A 27,622-nucleotide genomic window follows, 5' to 3' on the forward strand; every position below is an offset into this window, starting at 1 on the left:
AGATGTGCTGTTGAAAATATGTGGAAAATGATCAACTTCAGGGCACTGATTATTTTCTGGTAACATCACACCCAAGAGGTTTATTCCTTCATAATACACGTTTATAGTGAATGTCTACTTGTAAAGCTGATGTACGACTCTTGTCTTGACTTAAGTTGTGTTTCAGTCTGCAGCTTTTTCATTTTCTTTTACATGTCATGTATTCCTCTAAATGAGCTATGAACATCACATTGTGTCAAAACAACTCAATTAGAGTGTTTTAATTTTGTGTGCAGGCTGCTTTCAGTTAGACACAGCAGTCAGATTTACATGAACTGAGGTGTAACTATGGACCAGTATAAGTGGACTGATAACTGATTTTTAAGACTCGATCAGTGGCATGTGAGCCAAATAACCAGCTTTAAAGTACAAGTAAAGTTCCTTGAAACGCGCAGCTTAAATTCGATGTGTTGACATAATTTCCACCGAAACAGGACGTTAGGGTGTGACATATCGAGTGGCTCCTCCCCTTTTTAAAATAGCCTATAGCGTTTAGCCTACCTCACAGCCCGGCTAAGCCGCTATAACATTGGAGTTGGGACACTTCAGAAGTAAGAGTTTGATTAGACAGAAAATCTGATGAGAAGCTGAAGTGCAGAATGATGTCATCAAAATTGTTGATCTGTATCGGTGGTAGAGAGAGACTTTAAATTTTGAATGCATAAATCTTCTAAAGAGTATGTCATTGTTTTGGCGCACTAGCTTATAGATAACCTTAAGGCTAACAAATTCATACTAAAAGCCACAAAACTTCAATTTTGATTTGATGGGGAATTTAAGTACATGGATTAGTTACATGGTTGTTATAAATTAAGTTTATTATTAAGGATTAAAGCTACTCTTGTACAAAGACCAAAATCTAGCCTGGTAGGGAGTTCCTGTTCAGGTGTGACCACCCTATTCTTGGATGCATTTATGGGTCAATATTACCTTATATTTCCAAGTACTGCCTTCTTGTGAGGGCTTTTCTGTTTGCTTATACACACTGAGAAAATGTAGATTGTACTCAGGCAAGTGGTCACACTGGTTCAATCAGAATCACTTACCAGGGTCACGACTTTCCTCTCCAGATCGGCTCTCGTCCAAATGCGTAGTCAAGGAACAAGGCATTTAAACCCATTTGAGTCGCCTAATTTTGTTGCCAGCTTTGTCAAGGGTTGGTCCATTTGTCACTGTGATAGACAGTTAGTACAAGCGTTGGTTTTGTGTACATCAATAACATAAATCAGCTCCTACAGTTATTTAGGTGATGTGAAAACTAGATAAATAAAGCTAGATAAATAAAGCTATTTATTTAGATAAATAGCTCGTGGCAGACAAATCAATTTCTTTTTTGTCCCAGGAGAGGTCTAACTGTCAGTTTGCCAGCATTTTTATTTCCTTATTTTCCACTCTGATTTCACATGGATGGAGAGTTAGGGGTATAACTTTACACTTCAGTCACAGTTCAATTCAATTCACAATACTGGTTTCACGAGTCACGTTTTAATTCATTTCTCAGATTATTTTGAACAAAATTTTGATGAAGAAAAATTATGTAAACACATTTATTTCTGTATAATAAACTATGCAGAACAGTGTGCATACTGTGTAAAACAAAATAGATAAAAATGGCTATGAACACAGGTTTAATATTAGGTTAACTGTATCTTTTTTTTTTTTTTTAAAAGAGTCACAGACCTGGGGGAAATGGCCAAGCAAAACATAATGAGCTCCATAGCAGTGCCTGAGGCATCATTTCAACTGTATATAGAGCTTCAAAGTCAGCTAATATGCCCAAGTAAACATTCTTTAAAATTCTCCTTTTGTGTTACACTGAAAACAGTAAACAGGTTTGAAACAACTTGAGGGTGAGTAAATTATTTTGTGTAAGTAATTTTGTCTGGCTAGCTGACACAGTCATGTCGTTTTACACAGACATTATGACAATAATGAAAAGACAATACTGAAAAGATAATCACATGATATTAATTTTTTCTTTGGGACAGCAAAAAAAAGCATAAGCTGACAGGAACAGGAAAAGAGTTAGCAGTGTATACATAGTGGAAGTTTTGTTATTCATATTTGGTCTGCTCTACTGTTTGAAAAATATTATTCAGTATAAGGATCTGAGGGACTTTGACAAGGGCCAAATTGTGATGGCTAGACGACTGGGTCACATCAGGTCTTGTGGGGTGTTCGCAGTATGCAGTGGTCCAAGGAAGGACAATCAGTGAACTGCCAGCAGGGTCATGGGTGCGCAAGGCTCACTGATGCACGTGGTGAGCGAAGGCTAACCCATCAAGTCTGATCTCACAGAGAGCACAAATTGTAGCACAAAGTGCTGAAAAAGGTCATGCTGGCTAGGATAGAAAGGTGACAGAACACAGTGCATTGCAGCTTGCTGCGTATGAGGCTACATAGCCACAGACCGGTCAGAGTGCCCATGCTGGCCCCTGACCACCACCGAAAGCACCTACAATGGGCCAGTGAGCATCAGAATACCTTGGTTGCAGACCGAGTACCACCCCTTCATGGCAACGATATTCCCTAATAGCAGTGGCCTTTTTCAGCAGGATAATGTTCCCTGCCACACTGCAAAAATAGCTCAGAAATGGTTTGAGGAACATGACGAAGGGTTCAGGGTGTTGACCTGGACTCCAAAATCCCCAGATCTCAATCCTTGTGCTGGACAAACAAGTCTGATCCATGGAGGCCCCACTTCGCAACTTACAGGACTTAAAGGATCTGCTGCTAAGGGCTGTTTTGGCAGCACAAGGAGGACCTACACAGTATTAGGCAGGTGGGGTTAATGTTCTGGCTGATCGCTGTATACATGATGAAATCGTAAATCTGTTTTTCTCCTTTACAATGTTATTTTTTTAAAGAAAAAATAAACATTTAATTTTTAGAACATTAAAAATAAAATTTTGTAGAAATCCTTGAACAGGCATGATGCAACACTACTGTCTTGTTGTCAGCAAACCCAAATATCATATGATACATATTGTGTATTAAAGACATCCCTTCAAGAACAGTGATATGATATTTTTGTCATATCACTCACCCCTAACTACAGCTGTTATTTCTGGGATTCTAGTCTTCAGCGTTCAGATGCACCATGGAGGCTCTTTTGGCCATGCCTTTAGATAGAGAGGCCTCTTTTGCTGCATCATCCCACACATCCCTCTTTGTTTTGCCCTATGCTTGCTCTTTGTGTGTGCCTATGTGCTGAATTGCGATGCAGCAAATGCTCTATTTAGAGTGTGGAAGGAAGCAAGTGTCTGTCGAGTCCACAAGCACGTGCAGACTCAGAAAAAGGCCAGTTGACCTCAATCAGGGAACCATGGAAACGGGGTGAATGGGAGTTTGTGCAGGCTCATCTGGGTGTTCGGCTCCATGCGACTAGGCTCAGACCCCCAGGGAAGCTGTTTTTCATCCTCACAGACACTTTTTGGTCATTCCAGATCACAGATCATGGGAAATTTTATGGTCACTGATCACAAACAGCAGATTAATGAATGAAAAGTTGAAATGCTATAGAGATGAATGTGTAACAATGTTGCCGAATTTCGATGGATTTCAGGATTTAAGCGATTTGCCAAGACCCAAACTCGTATTTTCACTCTCTAATGGTGTTTGAAGAATGAATCAATGAAGAAGCCTGTTACAGGAATGAGTCGGAGTTTTGTGAGTGGATGTTTTCATGTGCCCTGGGCTGTGCATGTTTAATGCTTTAAGAAGTGCCTACAACATAATGTAACATAGAACTGATTGAGGACAAACAAGTTTAAAGTGTCACTGCACCCAGATATATCATCTTACATGATATAAATCTTCTTGGCTGCCTGATTCTGAATAAATAGTCTTTAGACAATATATTGTCTTTAGATCAAATCTGTTAAAATGGGACAGATTCCAGGTTTTCTGCATAAAACTGATTCAGACAATGCTACATTCTCTAAGCTTAGTTTGTGATGTCACAATGCTGCATGCACTCGTTGGACAATAATCAGAGACTGGGTGGTGGCCTCAAATTATATCCTCAAATGAAATGAAATCAAGTGCTACAAGGAGACAGGAAGGACAGCTGATCATCCTTGCAGTGGAAAGTTACATGCAACCATGTGTCCCCCCAGACGTAATGGAGAACTTGACATCTCACAGCAAGAACTGACCAATCTGGTGCAGTCCATGAGGATGAGATGCACTGTAGTACTTAAAAGGAACCTTGACTATGAAGACTTGTAGGCCTTAACACGCAGTAATTGCCCTCTCCTACTAAAATATGTTTTTAGAAACACATGAAATATGTTAATTACTTTAAAAATCCTTAATATTTAATACATATTTGAACCTACGGAGGCCGCCATTACATGACATGCGCAATGCACTCTGAGTCAATGAGGTAAAAAGGTTGTACTTGAGCACTCAAAAGAATTAGCTACTAGCCCTCACTGCAGAAAAAGAATGCCACACTGTGCTGCTTTTGGCTGTAATTTTCTAGTTTTTGTGTGCTGTGATTCAGGGGATATCTGTAAATACAACCATCTTGTTAGTGCGTTTTTTCTGTATATTCTCATAATGTAAAGCTCCTGTAAATTTAGTGTGAAACGCCTAGCCAAGGCATGCCCAAAGTAAAATTAAAGCTGTTCTTGAACCATTTAGAGGACATGTATGGTTTTGGTCTCTTCTGAAAGGTGGACTATTTTTTACTATATTTTTATATAATTGGATTGTTTGGACCTTTTCCAGTGTAACAAGACTGTTTTTGTTATGATGTTATTGATCAGTGGATTACTATGAGGCTTCATATGAGGTGAGTTGCCTCCGTTTCGTAAGTGTGTGTTTGGGTATCGGTGGTCTGACAGAGACATTGATCGTAGCTGCTGTTGTGATTGTATTTCAAAACGGTTTATATCAATCGAATCACAAGAAGCTTTCCAAAGAAATGTCTACCGTGGTACACACAAAAGCTGTGTAAATAGCACAGATTTTCTCATAACGTGGTGACAGCACGCTGGCCGTCTGAATTTTAACAGGATAAAGTATACGATGGAGAGATAACTGATAACTGATGCTCTCGGTTGGCATACAGATGCGTGCAGTTGCCACTATGGATTTTGCCCCACTCCCGCCTCCTCACCTCTCTGATCATCTTCATTTTGATGTAAATTTCGAGTAATGTCTTCTATATTAGCCTCCTCGCTTATGTTATGCTCGGATTCAAATTGAAATGGCTGAAGACATGTTTATATCTCTGTAGGGTTGCTGGAGAATCAAGACCATTGCAACCATTTGACGTCACTACCCAGAATGCACTGCGACGTGAACAGCAATGGTGACCTACGAGTGCAAGGATTTTTATTATTTAAAAAAAACTGACATCAAGAGTGTTTTTGTATAGCAGATTTATATAGCGGATGTCAGCGCTAATCTAATAAGTCATACAAGTCTTTATAGTCGGGATTCCCTTTAAAGCAGCTGGAGGCCACACCAGATACTCACTGTTACTTTTGATATTGACCCCCCCTTTGTTCAGGGATTCATTATTTCATTTCTGTTCGTCAAATGTCGGTGAAACTTGTTCAGTTGTGTGATGTTTTTCGGGCAGGATCAGCCAGATGCGCGACTGTGCGTGCTTCCCGGTTCTCAGTGACATTGACTTTGTTTACTTTTGACACGTGTGTTCTGTTATGGTTTATGTCCTGTCTCATGTGACAGTGACAGAATACTTTGCCTACACCATGGATGCAGCAGGAAAGTGTAGGAAACTTCACATCAGGGAAACCAAGATAACCATGGCAGTATTTAACTCCATCACATTTCCTCAATGGGTTACCATGGAGCACCCAGATCCGTATGATGGATTTTCAGTTTACACGCAATTTTTTCTGTTAAAAAAAAACCCGACAAGTGGCTGGGGTTCATGTTGTCCCGGATCACCGGCCCAGCCCGCCAGTGTTACCAATGTTTTTTTTTCTCGCCCTTGAAGTTAATAAGACAAAAAACGCAGCTTATCATGTCACCAAAACCGTAAACTCCCCTGTCGTGAAGACTTGTTTAAAAAGTTATCTCTGACTATTACAAAGTTCTGACAGTGGAGACTCCTTCCATAATCTCCATTAATCATCAACGATTATAAGTGTTTGTTAAATAAGTTTATTAATCGGTTTATTATTCGGTTTAGATTATGTGACACAGCCGCCAGGCAAGTCCCTATGCATTAGCTGTTATTACAGATACGATCAATTCGTGGTAGAATGAGAGTACTAATAAAAACATGAGTGGTATAAATGTTCATTCATTGAATTGTTATAGCATGACAGCTAGCTACTAATTTTGTGGTTGTTGTGGTATATTCTGACCGAATTGGCTACTGTTAAATAAATTACTGAGAATGTGATGGAGCGAATTGTGACTCTGATACTGAAATCCTGCTTGTGTTTAGTCATGACAAATACAAACCTGTTTACTAGACGTTAACTAGCTAGCTAATCATTCAGGATGGCAGAGGATATGCCGAATTTTGAATTTGTGTTATGTTTATTCATAGATCCTGGCATTCTTTATGATAGTAAAATGCACAGATGTTCCTAGGCCATTTTAAATATGTTTTGGCATTAAATGAAATAGTGTATCGTTCCTCAAAGATTAATTTTATGGATGGATTAAAATGACAAGGGAAGAGAAGGTTTGGCAGAGTAACTCCTCTGTTGCAGTGGGCTTTTACTGGAACTGTTAACAGAATGGAAGAGAACAGGAAACCTATATCAAGGGAGTACAGATCTCTATGAATCATCTGTAAATGGAGACAGAACTGTAATCACTTCATGGTTTCATGTCCATTTATTGATGATACATTAGTTGAGACTTTGTGGTGTGAAGTGTAACCTTTCCCAGTACCTGGTTAATTTCAGTGGCAGGTTCTGTCTGGATCAGCCTAGAGACAGAAGATACACAGGAGGCGAGAGCCAACCGCTTCTCCTAACATGGTCATGTGATCAGCGATGAGATGGTGAAAGAAGAGAGGAAGGAATAAAGCATGATTTCACCTCTCTGTAGCATCTGATGCCTCCTGGCTGACGCCTGGCCTGCATTAAGAGGGAAAGTAAATTAATTAGTGTCTTTTCTTTCTCTTGCACAGATGCTGTCAAAAAGGCTTTCATCACAGAGGTATGAATTAACTGGCCTGTCTATTTGCAGTAAATCATAAGCCCAGCAGATAACTGCCCACTTCTATTGCATTAGTGTCATTAAAAGGACACCATGTGGTCAAAAAGCAGTGCTAATATGTTCTCCCATGTGTCTCCCTGTTAGATGGCATCATCTTCAGGCCAGCCAGGCCTCGGGAAAAAGATGGGACACAGAGGAGTGGACGCTTCTGGAGAGACAACGTACAAGAAGGTGCTTCTTTTATTTTATCTGTAGTATTAAAACACAAGTGTTACTACAACAACAAATCTTGAGAACTAAAATGAAAATGTCACCTACTTTAAGTGACCAGTGATGATGTCATTGGTCTTGCCTTATCATCACCTCTGACTCTTTCTTCCACAGACCACATCATCAGCACTAAAAGGAGCCATCCAGCTCGGCATTGGCTACACGGTGGGCAATCTGAGCTCCAAGCCCGAGCGGGACGTCCTCATGCAGGACTTCTATGTAGTGGAGAGCATCTTCTTCCCTAGGTTAGTATTCATTTTCACTCCTGAGACACAGAGACACTTTATTTAAAAAAAAATTTTTTTATTCATTTATTTATTTTATTTTTATTTAAATAAATCCAAGACCCATGTCCCTATTGTGGATTCTAACTATTTTTCATTACAGAATGAGGTTATTTTGTTACTCATTTGTTCAGCATGCTACTGTATAGTAAGGGGTGAAGCAGGGTACCTCCCAAATCCTTCAGAAGCCCTAAATTCCCAACAAAAGAGAGAGGAAATGGAAAGAAAAATAAGGGCAGAAAAGATAAAGAAACCTCTAAGAATGGCAACTACACAATCTTTTTTCCATCCCATCTACTGAAATGTAAGAGAATAAACTGAATTAATGACAGGCGGACACACAGACACACAAACAGACACATGCACAGACAGACAGACGCTGACACAGACAGACAGAGACACAGACACAGAGGCACAGACACTGACAGTCATGAAAAGATGGGACAGACAGACATACAGTGACAAAGACAGACATAGGCAGACAAATGGACACAGAGAGAGACAGACAGAGACAGTCAGTCACAGAGACATGAAGAGAGAGACATGTAGAAAGACTGACAGAGACACAGACAGACAGTCACAGTTAGAGAGAGAGACAGACACAGAAACCTTAATATGAGCCATTGATTTTTTTTACTTCTGCAGAGAAAAGGAAAAGGAGAAAGTAAAAATGAAGCACGACATTAATTCACCTGCAATGCCAGTCCCCTCCACCTACTTTCAGACGGGACTGTATGTAATATTATTACTAATTAAGAAGCAGCCGAATACAGATGATTTTAGAAAATATCAAATGGGCTGGATTAACTTCATCGCTTTTGGTCAACAGGTTTAAAAACATGAGGGTTATTGCTACTGTGTAACTTAGTCATTTATTTAAGATAATCCATGCGGTATTGTCCCTATTGTTGGTTCATTGAAGTGGTTTTCGAGAGATGCTTCTGCTAAATATGATAAATGTATTTGTATCTATATTTATTTGTATTTCAGTGAAGGGAGCAACCTGACACCTGCCCACCACTTTCCAGACTTCCGCTTCAAGACGTATGCTCCTGTGGCTTTCCGTTACTTCAGGGAGCTGTTTGGAATTCGTCCCGATGACTATCTGGTAAGAGCTGAGAGGTGTGTTTAACCTGATAACGCTGTACAGCAGGAACACCTCAGCATGCCAATAAATGAATAAACCTGTAAAATGTTGTTCGAGTGTTTGGGTCTCTGTGGTTCATGTCAGTTGCTTTTTTTCCCCTCCATGTTTGTGTTTCTTATTATCATTATTTCCTGTTACACAACAGAAAGTTTCACCACATCAACGATTATACACTTTGTTAAATAACAATATGTTTTTCTTATCCACTTATTATTAGTTTTAGATTGTTATGGAGCGGCCATCGTACAACTCCCTGTGAATGTGCTGTTGCTATAGAAACGATAACGCATTAAATGAGCGCATTATATTTAAGCAACATTGCATGAGCAAAAATGCAGTTACTGAATATTGGCACAGTTGTGATGGAGATGTAGGCATGAGCACGCAGGGCAAGTGTCAAAGGTAATCACAGCCATGCCGATATTCAGTATAACCACACGACTGTAAGTGTGATATTGCTTTTATACAGCAGTTCTACAAACAAAACATTAATATTGAGTAACTAACACTTCAGACACAATAAGTCCAAATGTTTTCTGTTTGTTTGTTTGTTTTGTTCCATTAGCGAAAATAGATCCCAAAGAAGACACACTGGCTTTATAGCATGTTGGCTAGCTCGCTCACATTGATTTGTACATTCCTGTTAACGGTGCTTCTAGTGAAATTAGTGTCCCTTCTTCCTTTTCACCTTCATCTGACAAGCGTTCATATTTTAAGTCAAAAGTTATAATTATGAAAAATGTAGCATTTGCCATGTCTGCTGATGATGACACGATAACACTATTGCAGTAACCCTTAAGAATTAGGAGGTGGAATTTTATGTGGTGAACACCGATGAGTGGAGTGATACACACAGTGAAACACCCCAGTGCGGTTATAATAAATATCAGCACACTTGGAATGCTGCTCGACCAATCGAATTAGTGGACTGGAACTAACTGTTGTATGAATATTGGATGTGTATATATGAACCTGTGATTTCAATTAGAAACTGCTGTCAGAGCTGCTGTTTTAGCTGCTGTTTTATCAACGCTTTCATCAGAATCGAGAATTCAACACCGCACTGTGATGTAAACAGATGTAGCCTAGCAGTATGTAGGAATCGTACATACATCACCTACATTATACATATTTTTTTGTGCCATTTCTCATTAGAGGTTGAGAAAAGCTGAACAGACCATGCCCATCCGCAACTACAGTGTGCCCACAAGAGACAAATATAAAACAGCAGCATCAGCTTGGTACTAGGTTTTGCATTTCTGTTGGCTCTGTTAATATTTTGTGGTTTGCCTACGTGTTTTTTGTCAGTTTTGGGAATCGTGTGTATGTGGGGGTGTATGTGTGTGTGTGTGTGTGTGTTTTGGAACCAGTATGGTGTTTATTTGCATATTTGCATTTACATCCACAGACATTGCTTTTGCAGCTTTGTCCATGCAGCGACGTGTGTGCGTGTGTGCATGTGCGCGCGTGCGTCTTTGTGCTCGCGTGCATGTGTGTGTGTGTGCGCATAATGAGTGTATGTGTGTCTAATGGGTGTGTATGTGTTTGAAATGTGTCTGTTTAGTGTGGTGTGTGTATATGTAATGGGTGGGTGTGTGTTTATGTGTGTGTGTTTACGTGTGTTCACATGTGTATGTGTCCTGGCCAGAGCTATATCTCCCTGCAGATCTCTTCTGGTGTCCTACTGAAGGAAAGCAGGGTTGAGCCTGATCAGTACCTGGACGGGAGACCACCTGTTGAAAACTAAAGTTGCTGCAGGAAGTGGTATTAGTGAGGCCAGAAGGGGAGCTCACCATGTGGTCTGTGTGGGGCCTAATGCCCCATTGTAGAGACTGGGACACTATGCTGTAAAAATGTCTTTTGGATGAGACGGTAAACTGAGGTCCTGACTCTCTGTGGTCATTAAAAACCCCAGGACACTTCTCGTAAAGAGTACGGGTATAACCCCCGTGTCCTGGTGAAATTCTCCCATTGCCCCTTATCTATTATGGCCCCCTAATAATCTCCATCTCTGAATTGGATACATCACTCTCCTCTCCTCAACAGCTGGTGTGTGGTGGGCGTTCTGATGCACTATGGATGCCGTTGCATCATCTAGGTGGATGCTACACACTAGTGGTGGTTGAGAAGATCCCCCCCTCCTCCCCCCGCCCAGTAAAGCGCTTTGAGTGTCTAGAAAAGCGCAATATAAAGCTGTTATTATTATTATTATTATTATTATTATGTGTGCAAAATATGTGTGTAATATGTCTGAGAAGTGCATGTGTGTGAGAAATGTGTGTGTACGTTCTTGAGTGTGTGTATATGTTTGCGGGTGTGTGCGTGAAGTGTATGTGTGTTTGAAATGTAACCCCGTGTGTGTGTGTGTGTGTGTGTGTGTGTGTGTGTGTGTGTGCGTGTGTGTGTTTATTTGTGGAGTTTGGATGGCTTGCTCTGGGTGAATCGTTTCTCCCACTCAGTGACTCATTTGAAGACCATGTGCCAGACGGCACGCTGAGAATTTCTGATTCATTTTCTCTCATTTTTTTCCTTCCTTATCTTTTATCAAGGCATGTAAGCTGACACTGAATTTGCCCACTTCTTTCATCTCTGTTCATGAGCTTATTGTCTGTTATTATGTATACTGTTAAAACTAAAACTAGTCATTTTTTCTCACCAAACAAAATGTCATTGCCCTTAGTATATTTCCTCATGCATTTGTTACACAGTTTTGTCTATATGTATTTCAAACCAGTGGTTCTGGTTTTGTTTATCCTCTGCAGTACTCTTTGTGTAACGAGCCTCTGATCGAGTTGTCGAACCCAGGAGCCAGCGGTTCTGTGTTCTATGTTACCAAGGATGACGAGTTCATCATCAAGACCGTCATGCACAAGGAGGCTGAGTTCCTTCAGAAGCTTCTGCCTGGATATTACATGGTGAGCTTCCTGAACATCCAGCGTTTTTTTTTTCCCCTTCAAGGTACTCTTTTATATTGCACATTTCTGGAGGTGGAGGTTACTATGGTGCAGCGACATTGTTGGGGCATCTCAGTCATTTTGCTTCAAAATGTCATCGGGCAGGCTACTCAGTGAAAATGAGCTGTTTTGCTCATTTTAAAACGTAAACATCTTTGTTAACGGGCATCTTAAAAGCTCACTAACGATTTTACTAACATTTATTATTCAGTGCTCACAGTAAAGCTGGTCCTGTTGTTGTTTTGTGTTGTTTCTCATTCCAAAAGAGTGCTATTATATTCAGAATGTTTTCTTGCCTATTTTTACCACTTGTTTTTTTCCTTGAGGCAGTACGTGTAACCATTAGCTGAATAATAACCATTAACATACAAATGGCAGTTTTATTTTAGCTCTTCACGTGTTTCTGCATTTAAGCAGTTAGCAGGCATTCACATGCCAGGAGCACTGCTTATGAGGGTGGATGGGAAGCGGGATGAATTGATGGCTGTGGCTCAGCTCAGCTCTCTTGAGGACACAATCTGCTGGCTGATGATAAAGTAAAACCAATGCTGGTCCCTTTATAGACCACATGACTCTGCTTGAATTAGTCACGATTCTGGCAACAAGTACTCACCACATATTTTTTCTGCTTTTCAGCCCTTAACACACTTCAATTCAACACAGCTGAGTATTAGGACTTGAGTGATGTGAAATGTTTTATCACCGATAAAGTTTCAAAAGAAAAGTTTTGATATTGGTCAAATTTTATGATCCAGAATTAAACAAATGCCAGCAGCGTTTCGACATGATTGACAAAATGACAATGTCAATTAAACACAATACAAAACTAAATAAATTTGTGCTGCACAAGAATCATATTCAAATCATCATTTATTTCTCAATGCAATTTAAAACAAGAACAGCGTTGCTTCTGCAGCGCTTGCACTTGGGCAACTATTGTATTAAACAGGGTACCACTCTTGTCTCTTGATGTGACAGCTGAGCTTAAACATTGTACCACATGACCACACACAGACACATACACACACACACACCCGTCTGATGTGGTAAGACTACAGAGTAAAAAGGGGAGAAACAATATCAGAATGGTGTGAGGGAGAGGGAGCAAATTTGTCATCAGCAAAAGTTGAATATTATGTATTGAATAGTAAATTCCCAGTTGCTAAATGAATGAATGTGGTGTGTGAGTCCTGGCTGCACACACCGTCTCACTCTGCCAGAAACGCATTACATCGAGTGCATTTATCAACACCAGTGATTTTCACCTATGAATATCTCATGAGCAGAAGAACAGAAACATTGACATGACTAATTACTTAGCCAGCCATTAATCAGGAGCCTGTACTAATTACATTCCGAAGTCCACAAAACTGTCACAACTTTTTTGGTGTGTGTTGCAGTCATCAGATTTTAAATGAGTGTATATTTTCAAAGATAAATTAAATTCACAAAGTAAAACATCAAATAATGCGTTAATAATGTGTTTTCAATATAGTACAGGGTGAATTGAATTTGCAAATGATTCTTTTTGTTTATTTTCTTGCATTTTCCATACTGTCCCAACTTTTTCAGAATTGGGGTTGTATTTAGTAAGACCTGATGTGGTTTCTAATTTGTAGGTGGGGCGATTCGTCGATTAGCAGCATAATATCATTTGTTTTCATGGTTACATTCAAACATGCGAACATTGATATAGCTCTTGATACTGTGCAAGTGTCAATGCAATAGGTGTTTTGATAAAAGTAGTTAATTCCCATCTGCCAGCCAATTAGAGACAAGTATTTTCTGTGGCCTTGGTATACATATGTGTGTAATGCATATTTGTAATCTGACAGTTTTTTCCCCCTCTTACAGAACCTTAACCAGAACCCTCGCACATTGCTGCCAAAGTTTTTCGGTTTGTACTGCGTGCAGTCCGGAGGAAAGAACATCCGGGTGGTGGTGATGAACAACATCCTGCCCAGGGTGGTACGCATGCACCTTAAATATGACCTCAAGGGTTCCACATACAAGCGCCGGGCCTCCAGAAAAGAGCGAGAGAAGGCAAGGCCAACATTTAAAGACCTTGACTTCATGCAGGACATTCCTGAGGGCTTGATGCTGGACGCGGACACTTACAGCGCCCTGGTCAAGACGCTTCAGAGGGACTGCTTGGTGAGGGCTGGATGTGGGTTTTTTTTTGTTTATTTTATACACAGTCATTCAAAAGAATTATCCTAAACACTCAAGGTAAAGCCGAGGACCCTGGAGCTGTGAAGTTACACCTCTACCTCACGGAAACTCGAAGTGTTCAAAAACTTTTAATTGGCTGTGTATTTATAAAGCTCAAAGCTGTAAGTATGTGTTGATGGGCATTAAATGCCCTTAAAAATAAAACCACTTGCACACATAGATGTTCCATGAAGATAGTGGAAGAACTACCCAAAAGGGGAAATAAAGGAGTAGGCTGAGTGAGAATTAGGTGATAAAAATAGGGAGAAACAAATGAAAGTTGAGATGTATACAATCGTGAAAAAATAAGTACAGCTCATGGAAATTGTTGGCTTTTTCGACATATTTGGACAACAAACATTTGATCATGTTTAAAACAGTGCATATTAATGAAGTTGATATACTTGAACAAAACCACAAAGAAAATGATCTTTTTCAATCATTTATTCAACAGAAATATCAATAGATGTGATATTCTTCTGTATAAAAAGTAAGTACACCCTCAGGCTCAGAAGCTAGTATTGCCCCCTTTAGTAGAAATAACTTCTTGTAGGCGTTTTGCAAAGTTGTCCACCAGTCTCTGACATTGGCTTGCTGGAAATTGTGACCACTCTTCCATGCAATATTCTTTCAGTTGCAAGATATTTGAGGGTTTTCTTGCATGTACTGCCTGTTTCAAATCCCCCCACAACATTTCAATGAGATTCAAATTCGGGCTTTGTCTAGGCCATTCCCTAACCCTCCAGTTCTTATTTTTGAGTTATTCCTTAGTGGGTTCGCTAGTGTTCTTCGAATCATTATCTTGTTGAAAGGTCCACTTTCAGATGGCCTCACCTTATCTTCAAGCACTCTTTGATATTACACAGAATTCATAGTTGAATCAATGAACGCAAACTGTCCAGACCCTGAGGCAACCCTAAGCCATGACATTTCCATCACCATGCTTCACAGTTGGTATGAGGTACTTCTCCTGAAAAGCTGTCTTTGGTCACCACCAAACATGTCTGCTGTTACTGTGACCAAACAACTCTATCTTTGATTCGTCTGTCCAGAGCACCTTATTCCAAAAGGCCTGGTTTTTGCCTATATGCTCATTGGCAAACTGTAGTCTTGCAAAGGCTTTTTCCTAGTACGCCTCGCATGCTGGTCAAATTTGTGCAATTTCTTTCTGATTGTGGAAGCATCCACTAACACCAACAGTTGCAAGACTTACTGATGAATTGAAATTTTGGGGCTCTGGGAGACATCTTTTTGCATCAGACGGACTGCTCTTGGGCTGAATTTGCAGGGACAGATGGTCCTGGACAAATTGGCAGTCGTTTGAAATCTGCACCATTTGTAAATGATTTTCCTTACAGTGGAATGATGTATTTCAAATAATTTGGAGATCTTTTTAAATCCCTTGCCAGACTAATAGGCTTCCACAACCTTTTTTTCTGAAGGCTTTACAGAACTCTTTAGATCTTGGCAAGATGACCCCACACACCTCACTAGGAAAAGGGACACCAGACACTAGATATGAGAGGGGTTTAAATTAGACAGGTTCTTGCTAAACAGATTCTAATCACTGGCACCTGTTCTTGAACACCTGATTCTAATGGATTTGGAGGTGTGATAAATGTAGGGGTGTTTTTACTTTTTCCATGTGACTGATCTTTTTTTTTTGTTCATTTAAATTGTGAAAATTACTACAAAATATCAATGTTTGTCATTCGATAGAGTGTATCACCTTCATTAATAGGCACTGTTTTAAAGAGGATCAGATGTTTTCTTGTCCAAATATGCCAAAAAAAGCCAACAATTTCCATGGGGTGTACTTATTTTTTCACATGACTATTTTTCACATACATGTGTGTGTATGTGTGTGTGTATGTATATATATATATATATATATATATATATATATATATATATATATATATATATATATATATATGTATAGGTTTTTCATGCTTAAAGGTTTCCAGCTCTTTTGAAATTGCCTCTTCTCACTGTTAAGGCTATGCTTTTTTTCTGTAACCATGACTAAATTTCAGTCAGTTAACTTGCAGGTGTAGTCAGAGGGTTAAAAGGCCTCTTGCATTTTAGCTGGCTGTGTTAACACAGTCTGCTGCCACCATCAGGTGAAAGGAAAACTTGCAACGTGTTGGCTGGCAGGCCACCCATCATACATTCTCCGAGAGAAGCTGTGAGCGCATTAGGCCCTGAGGCTGGATTTTGGACACCCCTGCAATTGAGGAAGGGAGATCACAGTGTGTTAACAAGAATACTCAAAAGTATCAGTAATAGACAAAGATGTCAGTACACCTGAAAACATCTTGCAAGGCAACCTTATTCTGGGCTTTGAAAGAGGTTAAAGATGAACTAATATTGCTCACACATTACAAAAAGAATAGCTATGTGGAGAACAAAAATGTGGGATGTGTTATATAGACTGGAGGACTTGATGTAATCACTAACTAGTGCAGTGCTGTGGCCCTACAAAACTGAAATTTAACACCTCTTTTACTTCTTTAAACATACTGAGTGCTTGTCATTGCTACATTTCCTTTCCTTACATCCCTTGTGTCTTAGCTCCTCCCTCTGAGGTTGTGAGGTTAAAAAAATGAAGGTTTGCTAAATGAGATGGCCTTACCTCATCGAAGTGTCACTTTACAGTGACATCACTTATTTATGCTGTGTTACACAGTCGTATCGTCTGTCACAGAGCAAAAAAAAAACCAAACTAATCAGTGTGCTCGAATCCCTAGAATCAGTTTGGAATCACCGTGTGATTTGATTGCTTTTCAAGTTTCAGGCTAAAGATCATAGTCGTAAAGACATGTTTTGGCATCAGTTAGAACATTAAGTAGTATTAGGTCAAAGGGGGCAACTTGGGTCAGTTCTGCCTGCCATCTGTTCATTTATATTTGTCCAAGACATTATTGAGCCCCTTCCCTGCCATTGGAAACTCAGCTTGCTCTAAGTCTTGTCCCAGGTCAGTGTTTCTCAGTGTTCCACTGTTTGGCTTGTAGGTGCTGGAGAGTTTTAAGATCATGGATTACAGTTTGTTGCTGGGGCTGCATAACCTGGACCAGGCTGAGACAGAGCAGAACACTGACGGCTCGCAGAGCAGCAGTGACGGGAAGAGACCACCAGCCCAGAAAGCCCTCTACTCCACCGCCATGGAGTCCATCCAGGGAGCCTCGGCCTGTGGAGAGGACGTCGACACAGAGGACACGTGAGATATTTCACTTATTAGGGCACCAGACACCAGACCTTCCAGCCTTTATTCATTATGCATAGGAATGCATCATTTTAACATTGAAGTATATTGCGATGTGTAATTATTCAAAAATAAGCCAAAATAGTCTCCATTTTCCCCCTAAATAATAACTGACCCCAAAGAATCCGTGCCTCCTTCCCCATCTCACATTAGTAATCTCTTGATTAAATTTCCTCTCTTGAGACAGCCTCTGAATGGAGAATGTTTTGAATTCATAATTGTGAGATAAACTCTATCAATGTGTCATGTAATGAGTTAAGGAGATAGATCCAAATGCAGGTAAGGCAGCTTTAATGAGAATAACAATCCAAAACATAGAACAAATATCAAAAACTGTAGTCAGGCAAGGGTCAAGCGATCGTACAAACAGACTGGAACAGGATAAGCATAAAATCGGAGTCGTGGACAAAACAGAATCAAAACCAGAGACTCTGCGGCAATCATTGGCAATGTATAGACAGAGTCAAATGCAACTGAGCGTATACTTCGCGTTTGAACAAAGACACACGAGGGGTTTAAATACTAAACGAAAGTATATAGTTAACAGCAGCGAATTGTATTTATTAGGGATGTCACCAAAATCTTGTCAACGATCAAAAACAAATTTTGACCGAAAAAAGATCAAATTCACCTACAATAAAGTGTCATTCTAACAGCTTACAAAAACTTTTAATAATGATAATTATTAGTATTATCATTAGTATTATGATAATTAGAAAGTGATTAAAAACGTTGCTTGATCTCCTGCGGCATTCAGCGGAGGTGCTTACAAACAGTGCAGTCAAACTCGTCACGGTACAAACTGGAGTGCACGGGTTTCTGGGCAACCACAGGGGTTATGATGTAGACACTTGAGAGTAGGGATGGGTACTGAAACCCGGTATTAATCTGGCCCCGGTGCTAAATTATGAAAGATTGTAGTATCAGTAAGCTTCAGTTCTGCTTTTGGTACTGGAGAAATTAATTATTTTTATTTCCTATTTATTATTGATAAATAAAGGTTATCTTGCACATTTTATCTCACCAACCATTTCTAATTTGCGATAATATTAAGACGTTCGTCTGCATTTTCGTTATTCGCAATCTGGAAGTGAGATCTCTCGTGCACGGAGGCAGAAATGCAGTCAGTTTTGACCCAGTGTTAAACATGCACAAAAATGTGATAGATATTATTTCACCTGAAACGCAGTGTGAAGGGAGGAAATCTGCACACTCCATCCAGCCAGCATTAGCTCTCTGTAAAAGTCTTTGTCTATGTAAAAATTGGAAACCCTGACATAAGCTGATGGAATTAGTGATTTTTCTACAACAGTGTCACGTGTTGTCTGTAAAACATGCCACATATTTTCCCCCTCAGGATGGGAGGCATCCCGGCAGTGAACAGTAAAGGAGAGCGTCTGTTGCTGTACATTGGCATCATTGACATCCTGCAGTCTTACAGGTAACACAGTCATTATTTCAGATTTTCTGTTTACGCTCGGTCTCTTTAAGAGTTTACTGAGAGCTGTGGTAAATAATTCAGAATTTCACTCAGAGCTTGCCAGTACAACTTACAAGCTGTGCATTTATACTGTTGGGTCTTAAGCTAACTGATGGTGATTTTTGTTTCAGGCTAATAAAGAAATTAGAACACACATGGAAAGCTCTCGTTCATGACGGGGTGGGTATTAAAGTTTTTAATCTACTGCAATTCATACACTATTCAATTCATGTCAATTGAATTCTGGGTTACTGTTTTTGCTACAGTGTGACATCAGTCTGATTGTTAAGTTGTGATGTTGCTGCTCTGTATGAAGGTTTAATGATGTAGCAGCACACTCTGTCTGGACACTCTGTGGTCTCTGACCTTGGCCGTAATGCCACCCTCCTTCCTGCATGTATTTATGAAGCTACAAACCCTTTATTTCAGTCACAGATAGACTGATGCACTAGTAAATACTAGTATAGATCGAGATTGACATCTTACAGCCAGAAACCCCTTTAACTGTCAAATAAATTTCACAGACCATTCCAGAACAGATTTATAATATATCTTTTCAAATTATAGGCTTTTTTATTTAAATGTGTAAAATGGATGTATTGGCGCAATGGAGCTTTTTATTCCTGAACATTCACATTCAAAGAGCACATTAGGTCCAAGTTGACATTTATAAACCTACATAGTTACTGAGGTTTGAATTAAACCCTTTCACATGGCCAGCCAAATATGGAAATAACTAATAATACAATATTCATTGCTTGGTTTGTGCTCTGACATGCACTGTTAACTGTGGGACCTTATATAGACAGGTGTGTGCCTTTCCAAATCATGTCCAATCAACTGACTTTACCACAATTGAATTTACAATCAAGTTGTAGAAACATCTCAAGGATGACCAGCGAAAACAGGATGCACCTGAGTTCAATTGTGAGTGTCATGGCAAAGGCTGCGAATATTTATGTACATGTGCTTTTTTTGTTTTTTATTTTTAATAAATTTGCAAAGATTTCAAACAAACTTATTTCACATTGTCATTATGGGGTATTGTTTGTAGAATTTTGAGGAAAATAATGAATTTAATCCATTTTGGAATTTGGAACACAACAAAATCTGGAAAAAGTGAAGCGCTGTGAATACTTTCCGGACGCACTGTAAGAGCTTTAATAATAATGGGTTGTGATTTCCACCACTGTAGGAAAACAAATAAATAAAGGTAAATAAAATCAGACCCCCACTTTGACAACCACTGGTATAGATAATAATCAGTATTGGACCTTTAGCTGAGTTTTGCCGTTTTTGTTACAAGGATGGTAGAAAAGGTATATAGAAACAGCTCTCTCAAAGTCTCTCACACTAAACACACACACGTATACAGTCTCACATTCAGCAGTTCTTTATTTATAGCTGAAAGCTTCACAGGATCAGCTGTGAGGCTGTGCCACTTCCACAGTATGGCCTGTGATGCATTTGCCTGCGTCTGAACCTGAACGGTTGTCACTTCATTTACACCTTAATGAAGTCATTTATCCAGCAGTGGGTGATGGAACTTGTTCGAATCCGATTCAAGTAGATCTGAAATGGATCCAGTTTTGTCATACTCATTTGCTGTTGTTTTTTGTTTGCTTGTTTGTTTTTTTAAGCAGTATTTGTGTTCTGTATCACCAATTTCACACATGAACCAGTCTGTTAATTTGTTCAGGAAATATAGCCATGCAATAAGGTCAAAAAGTTCATTCTTGTTATACCAAATACCTCACTAACAATATGAAAATGACTATGGGTTCACACTTGATCTTTGAAGTGATTTAATATAAAGAAAAAACACGTGAGGACACATTCGTGATTGGCTGGCTTTCACTGTACACACTGGGTGTGTGTGACCTGTGGTGCTGTATATGACTATGTGTATGTGTTCATACCGTGGTATATAGACATGTAAACTGGGTCTTTTATCCTTATCAGGAAGTGTGTTCTTCATGCAGATGTTGTCAGGATCTTTCTAGGGATACTAATGATCAGGCTGAGGGAAATGTTCAGATTAATGAGGCAGTAAGTCATAAAATTCCAGTTTTCTAACTCTTAGTTATTCTGTTTGGTTTTTTTTAGGACACAGTGTCTGTTCACCGGCCTTCTTTCTATGCAGACAGATTCTTCAGATTTATGAGCAGCACAGTATTTCGGAAGAGCACTTGTAAGTCTGCTTCAAAAACTTGACTGATTGATTTATTACGTGCTGATTGACTATACAGTTGTATGATATACAGTCAGGTCAGAGTCATTGGATGGCACTTCACACTGCAGATGGACAATGACCCGAAGCATACTTCGAAAGCAACCCAAGAATTTTTTTTAAGCCGTGGAATGTTCTGCAATGGCCAAGTCTATCACCTGATCTGAAACCAATTGAGTATGCATTACACTTGCTGAAGGCAAACCGAAGACAAACCACCCCAAGAGCAAGCAGGAACTGAAGACACCTGCAAGAAAAGCTTGGAAGAGCATCACCAGGGAAGAAACCCAATGTCTGGTGATGTCTATGGGCTCCAGACTTAAGGCAGTCGGTGACTGCTAAGAATTTATAACCATTAAAAATGATAATTTAATTTATGATTGTTAATTTGTCCAACTATGTTTGGCCCCTTTAAAATGGAGGTCCACATTTAAAAAGTACTGAGCACCTGCAAATTCGTTGCAGTTATCTAATCAGCCAGTCATGTGGCAGCAGTCCAATATAGGTCAAGAACTACAGTTAACTTACTTAAAAATATCAGAATGGGGGAAAAGTGTGATGGTACCAACATCCATGCCATGATCAAAGTAACAGATGTCACACTTTTTCTTCTTTCTGATCTTTGATGTGTACAGTAACTCAAGCTCTTGACCTGTATCTGATTTTTTTACACTGAGCTGCTGCCACATGATTGCCTGATTAGATAACTGCATGAATGTACAGGTGTTCCTAATAAAGTGGGCAGTTAGTGTATATACTATGTATACACATTTCCTGTGATTTTGAGAGACTTTTTCTCTCTTTAAGATGGCTCAAATAAATATTTTTCCCTATTGTTGATTATTTTCCACTGTTACCTGTTCCCCCACCCCCCATGACCTATACCTGACGTTCACCAACAGAATGCATGACATTTGGTACAAAATAATTTTTTTGTTGACATAGGCTTCCATTACTACATTAGCCTAATTTCTCCAATGCAAAACTAAAGAAGCAAACATCAGACACAAATCATGTCATGGAAGTATATTTGAGCTTTTTGTTTCTTTAAATTCATAACAGCACTCCTGTTTCTGTTCTCAGCCTTGAAGTCCTCTCCCTCAAAGCGTGGTCGCGGAGGCCTTGCTGTGCTCAAATACTCAGGGCCTGGAGCTGCATGGTCAATCAGCCAGCTTCCCTCCGAGAGAGACGACAGCATTTACGACCTGCGAGGAGCCCGTAGCTTCCCCACGTTGGAGGACGAAGGTAAACAGCCCCGCATGGAAATACCTACTCATTCTAGTTGGCTTCAGAACTGTAAGGCAGGTCCTGTACACTTACAGCATGGAGCCTCAGTATTAGTGTTTAGAAAAGCTGTCTGAATGGGGGGTTGTGTTTTGTTAAGTGAGTGGTTCGAAATAAAGTGACACTGACACTTGACACTTATTTTAAAACAGAGCCTATGTTTTGGAGCCTATGTTTTTCCTGCTGTGTTTAAGATGTTTTAACAATTTAACATTATAGTTGACTTCTTAATGCTTCTGTAAGAATTTTAATTTGCCTGATTTGTTTTTAAGATTATTTAATTGAAGGATATTATTCAGACTTGAAGAGTTCCTAACAATCTTTCCTGCAACCTTGAAAAAACAAGATGAATAAACAACTGTCCTTTGACTTTGTGTGTGTTTGTCTGTCTATCTGCCTGTCTGTCTGTCTGTCTCTCTCTCTCTCTCTCTCTCTCTCTCTCTCTTTCTTTCTTTCTCTCTCTCTCTCTTTTTCAGGACGCTCAGATGTGCTTCCCTGCACACCTCCATCGTTTGAAGATGCCACCACAGCCTCCATCGCCACTACACTCTCCTCCACCACCTCTCTCTCCATTCCCGAGCGCTCCCCATCTGACACCTCTGAGCACCCACGCTACAGGTAACACACACACATGCACACACACACACACACATGCACACACACACACACACACACACACACACACATACATACACACATACACACGCACGTACACACACACACACACACACACACACACACACACACACACACACACACACACACTGTCTTTCTAGCTGTGACTACTGAGCCTGTTATAATGCTGTTTCTGTTTTCTCTCACAGGAGACACACCCAGTCTAGCCAAGACGGAACGTAAGTTGCTTTGACTCGGTTTCATTCCTGTAAGAAAAAAAGACTCTCCCTATATTTCACCCAAGAATGGAAGACCATCAATTTATTTGCACAGACAGAGGCAACATTTTCAACCATTACACTCCATTCTTTATTCTCATTAGTTATTGAATGGCAGTTTGTTGAATGTTGGCACCCTCTGCTGGTGTGATTGTAGGACTCAGGAGGAAGATCAGCAGACCATCACAGTAGAGGTGGAGTTGAAGAGACAAGACAGTGAGCCTACACTAATAGCACCGCAACCTTCTCCAGAGACAAGGTAATTATTGGTGTAACAGCCTTTGCATAACTAAATGGATGTTTTATATTTGTTTAATGGCTGGTACAAAACATATGATTCTGTGTGCAAAATGTCTCCAAAAACATACATGAAGTTGTTTAAATATTAGAAAATCAAAGAAAAAATGAAAACAGTCATTTGCACCACCCACATTTGCAGCACAGAAAAACATCCGTTGACTCATTGAAGATTTTTAACATCTTCAGTGGATAATGCACGATATTTACAGCCACAGTCTTAAAAGTTCCTCAGCAGTTCCTTGTCATATGTTTTTCCACTTCATTATCAAAGCCTTTATGCATGGAACAAAACACTTGGATTTTTTCTTGATTTTCAACATTAAATATCTTGGCCAATTCCCACCCACCAGTCAGGTGCCTCCATCATACATCAGCTGCTACCTGGGGCAGGCAATACACAGCCTGTTGTGCAAAGGCCCTTACAGTCCACCACTCTCACTATCTTTCATATACTGTAACTAAAACACAGACTTATTTAGAACTGGACTACCCTGATTTGACTGCTCAGTCTGTGTCTTCGTGGACTCATGCTGTCCTTACATGCTGGTTAACAGGGTATTATCTTTCCCTGTTTGTTTGATGATTGAACTTTGATGATTGAACTTGGAAGTGTATTTTTGCAATGTCACATCTGTCCCTCTGTTGTGGTTTGAAGCAGTTGGTTAAAAGTGTGTAGTGACATGTTTTTGGGCTGTGTCAGTGGAGGAAGGTCATTGAGACTGTTGGTGTGTGGCCATATGGGTTAAGGGGAAAGAAGCAGTTGTAGGAGAGGGGAATTAGCCATCTGCCTGATCTGCCCCTTCTAGATCTGCTCACTTATTGTTGCTTGGTCCTGTGGTGGGAAATATTAATCCTTTGGCTAATTAGATTAAGGAGGTTTGTGTGTTTTACTGATGCTTATATAGATTATAATTTTTATATATATATATATATATATATATATATATATATATATATATATATATATATATATATATACACACACACACACACACACACACACAAGATATATGTATCCATGATCCTAGGTAAAAATACTAATGCAGTAGATGAATAGTAGCAGAAGATCAGTAGTGTGGTCTGTCTAATAGCAGCAGTGATGATAAATACTGCTATAGTTTTTCTAGTGTAGTCTCTGAGGGACCTTAGGGTGTCTTCACACTTGATGTTCTTTTTTTTATTTTTTTTACTGAAAAACTGTAACCATAAAAATGCTCTTACTGGTATCAGCTAACTAACTCATATTTTGCTATCTAGATTAGTGGATTTATTATTATCAGTAATAAAGGTTCAATAATGATTGGGTTTTTTTAATGATTTTTTTTCTCATTTCTCAGTAAATATGCAATCTGAAAAAAGTTTGTTCTTCTTTCCGCTTTCTTCCTCATCTCACTGTGACAGTGAAGAACCGGAGCTACATGCTGAAGCTTCCTGTTCCACAGTTCCTGCGAATCCTAAAATAGTGGTGGACTCAGACTGCACTAGTCAAGCCTCTGGTTGCCCCAGCCACTCCTCTGTAGACGAGGATGATGATGTGCCAATTACTGATATCTACTTTGTAAGTATCCTTTGGTCATAGTATGCTCTGCTTCATGTACTTCATTCGAGACTCTATGTTGAGTATTTAGAGCCTACACCTCATGGAAATTGTTGTCTTTTTTGACACATTTGGAGAAGCAGACATTTGATCATCTATGAAACTGTGCCTATTAGTGAAGTTGATATACTTGAACAAACCCACAAAGAAAATTAGTTTCACAATCATTTTTTCAACAGAAATATCAATAGATATGATATTCTTCTGTATAAAAAGTAAGTACACCGTTGGTCTCAGAAGCTAGTATTGCTCCCTTTAGTAGAAATAACTTCTTGTCAGTGTTTTGCATAATTGTCCACCAGTCTCTGACATTGGCTTGCTGGAAATTGTGACCACTCTTCCATGCAATATTCTTTCTGTTGCAAGATGTTTGAGTGTTTGCTTGCATGTATTGCCCGTTTCAAATCCCCCCACAACATTCCAATGGTATTCAAGTCTGAGCTTTGACTAGGCCATTCCATAACCCTCCAGTTCTTTGTTTTGAGCCATTCCTTGGTGGATTTGCTAGTGTGGTTAGAATCATTCTTCTGTTGAAATTTCCACTTGTTTAAAGGCAGCTACGCAATCCCAAACCATAACATTTTTGCTTCTTCTGAAAAGTTGTTTTTGGTCAGTGCCCAATATGGCTGCTGTTTCTGTGGCCAAACAAATCTTATCTTTGATTCGTCTGTCCAGAGCACATTATTCCAAAAGGCCTGGTCTTTGCGTATATACTCACTGGCAAACTGTAGTCTTGCTTTAATGTTCTTTTTAGACAGCAAAGGCTTTTTCCTGGCGTGCCTCCTATGCAGGTCAAATTTGTGCATCTCCTTCTGACTGTAGAAGCGTGCACTTTGACACCAGCAGTTGCAGGACTTACTAGCAGATCCTGTGATGAAATTTTGGGGTTCTTGGAGACTTCTTTTTGCATCAGACAGTCTGCTCTTGGGCTGAATTTGCTGGGACGGCCGGTCCTGGACTAATTTGCAGTCGTTTGAATTCTGTGTCATTTGTAAATGATTTTCCTTACAGTGGAATGATGTATTTCATATAATTTGGAGATCTTTTTAAATCCCTTGCCAGACTCATACACATCCACAACCTTTTTTTCTGAAGGCCTTACAGAACTCTTTAGATCTTGGCATGATGACACCACACACCTCACTAGCAAAGGAAACAGCAGACACTAGATACAAGAGGTTTAAATAACACCTGCACTCCCTAAGCAGGTTCTTATCACGGACACCCAATCTTAACACCTGATTTTTAATTTTATGGATTTGAAGGTGTGATAAATGTAAGGGCGTTCTTACTTTTTCCATGTGACTCATCTGGAGTTGTTGTTGTTTTTTTGTTAATTTAAATTGTGAAAATTACAACAAAATGTCAATTTTATGTGTCATTCGATAGAGTGTATGAACTTTGTTGATAGGCACCGTTTCAAAGAGAATCAAATGTTTGCTTGTCCAAATATGCCAAAAAACCAACAATTTCCATGGGGTGTACTTATTTTTTCACATGACCGTATAACAGAACGCAGCCATGTTTATTGGATCCATGACATGATTGGAGGTGATGATGTGAATCTGTGCAGTCTGCAGAATCGCTGGTGTGAGGCGCGGGTGTTGTTAGCCTGGTGAGAAACCAGTGTGAGAGTGTGGTGTGTTTAACTGAATACTGTTTCCCCTGCAGTGTGCTGAAGCCAGACGAGGAACAGTTCTGCATCCAAAAAATATAGAGCAGAATATATTATTGCAAAGTAATTACCAGTGTAATGATTTAAATGACACTATTAAAATAATAGTAATGGAAGTCTATCTCATCCAAAATCTGTTTTTTCATACATGTACACAAATTTTAAATAACTGTGCTATTGAATAAACAGCTTTGGAAATTATTAGGGATTTAGTCTGACCCATATTTAGACTGATTTCAAGATAGCGCCCCTCTACCTGGTAAAGTCAGCACCAGAATTATTGGCACCCTTGGTAAACATGCTTCAGTTACATTTTGTTGATGAGAATTTCTATGGATGCCAATAATTGTGACACATGGTTGTGCTAATCTAAAATATATTTAAAGGTTAGATTTCTCTCAGTGCACAATTAAACTAATAAACCACAAGGACGTATATTTTCAGAAGGGGATCTGAATCAGGGACATTTGCATTACTTATTCTACATTAGCTTCATTAGCCAGTGCAAAACTAAACAAGGACACAAAACACGTCTTAGGTAATCAGTTACATTTGGACTCAGGAGAAAATCATGTAAATGCAGTTTTTTTTTTGATGAATTCATGTTTTGATGTTATATCAAACTGTGTGTTCTCCCTCTGGCTTGGAAACCTACAGGTTAGTAATGAACGCGATTCATCCAGACAGTTATTTTAATGGATCGAATGTTAGGACTGCCCACTCATTTTCATTCTCAGTGTCCAGAGTGATGTGTTATGCTGCCTGGTCTAAACTGCATGTGACGGGCGCGGTTTTGTTCCCTGCTGCATACCTTCATCAGATGTTCTACAGTGTGCTA

The 27,622-nt window shown here is 39.5% G+C and overlaps 1 protein-coding gene across 3 annotated transcripts in view; it reads left to right on the forward strand.

The window, feature by feature from the left end:
• pip5k1ca (phosphatidylinositol-4-phosphate 5-kinase, type I, gamma a) overlaps positions 1–27,622 on the forward strand; it is a 38,346-nt gene that overhangs the window by 3,911 nt on the left and 6,813 nt on the right. For all 3 annotated transcript variants that reach the window (XM_017478992.3, XM_017478993.3, XM_017478994.3), the window contains exons 2-16: positions 7,166–7,194; positions 7,339–7,425; positions 7,579–7,709; positions 8,739–8,856; positions 11,658–11,810; positions 13,704–14,003; positions 17,075–17,280; positions 18,683–18,766; positions 18,937–18,985; positions 20,912–20,996; positions 22,119–22,280; positions 22,796–22,937; positions 23,144–23,173; positions 23,370–23,471; positions 24,914–25,070. In XM_017478992.3, the coding sequence (XP_017334481.1) occupies positions 7,166–7,194; positions 7,339–7,425; positions 7,579–7,709; positions 8,739–8,856; positions 11,658–11,810; positions 13,704–14,003; positions 17,075–17,280; positions 18,683–18,766; positions 18,937–18,985; positions 20,912–20,996; positions 22,119–22,280; positions 22,796–22,937; positions 23,144–23,173; positions 23,370–23,471; positions 24,914–25,070 (1,835 nt within the window). The remainder of the gene's footprint in view (positions 1–7,165; positions 7,195–7,338; positions 7,426–7,578; positions 7,710–8,738; positions 8,857–11,657; positions 11,811–13,703; positions 14,004–17,074; positions 17,281–18,682; positions 18,767–18,936; positions 18,986–20,911; positions 20,997–22,118; positions 22,281–22,795; positions 22,938–23,143; positions 23,174–23,369; positions 23,472–24,913; positions 25,071–27,622) is intronic.

Source organism: Ictalurus punctatus, chromosome 10 (genome assembly GCF_001660625.3).
Source record: "Ictalurus punctatus breed USDA103 chromosome 10, Coco_2.0, whole genome shotgun sequence".
Lineage (NCBI taxonomy): Eukaryota > Metazoa > Chordata > Actinopteri > Siluriformes > Ictaluridae > Ictalurus > Ictalurus punctatus.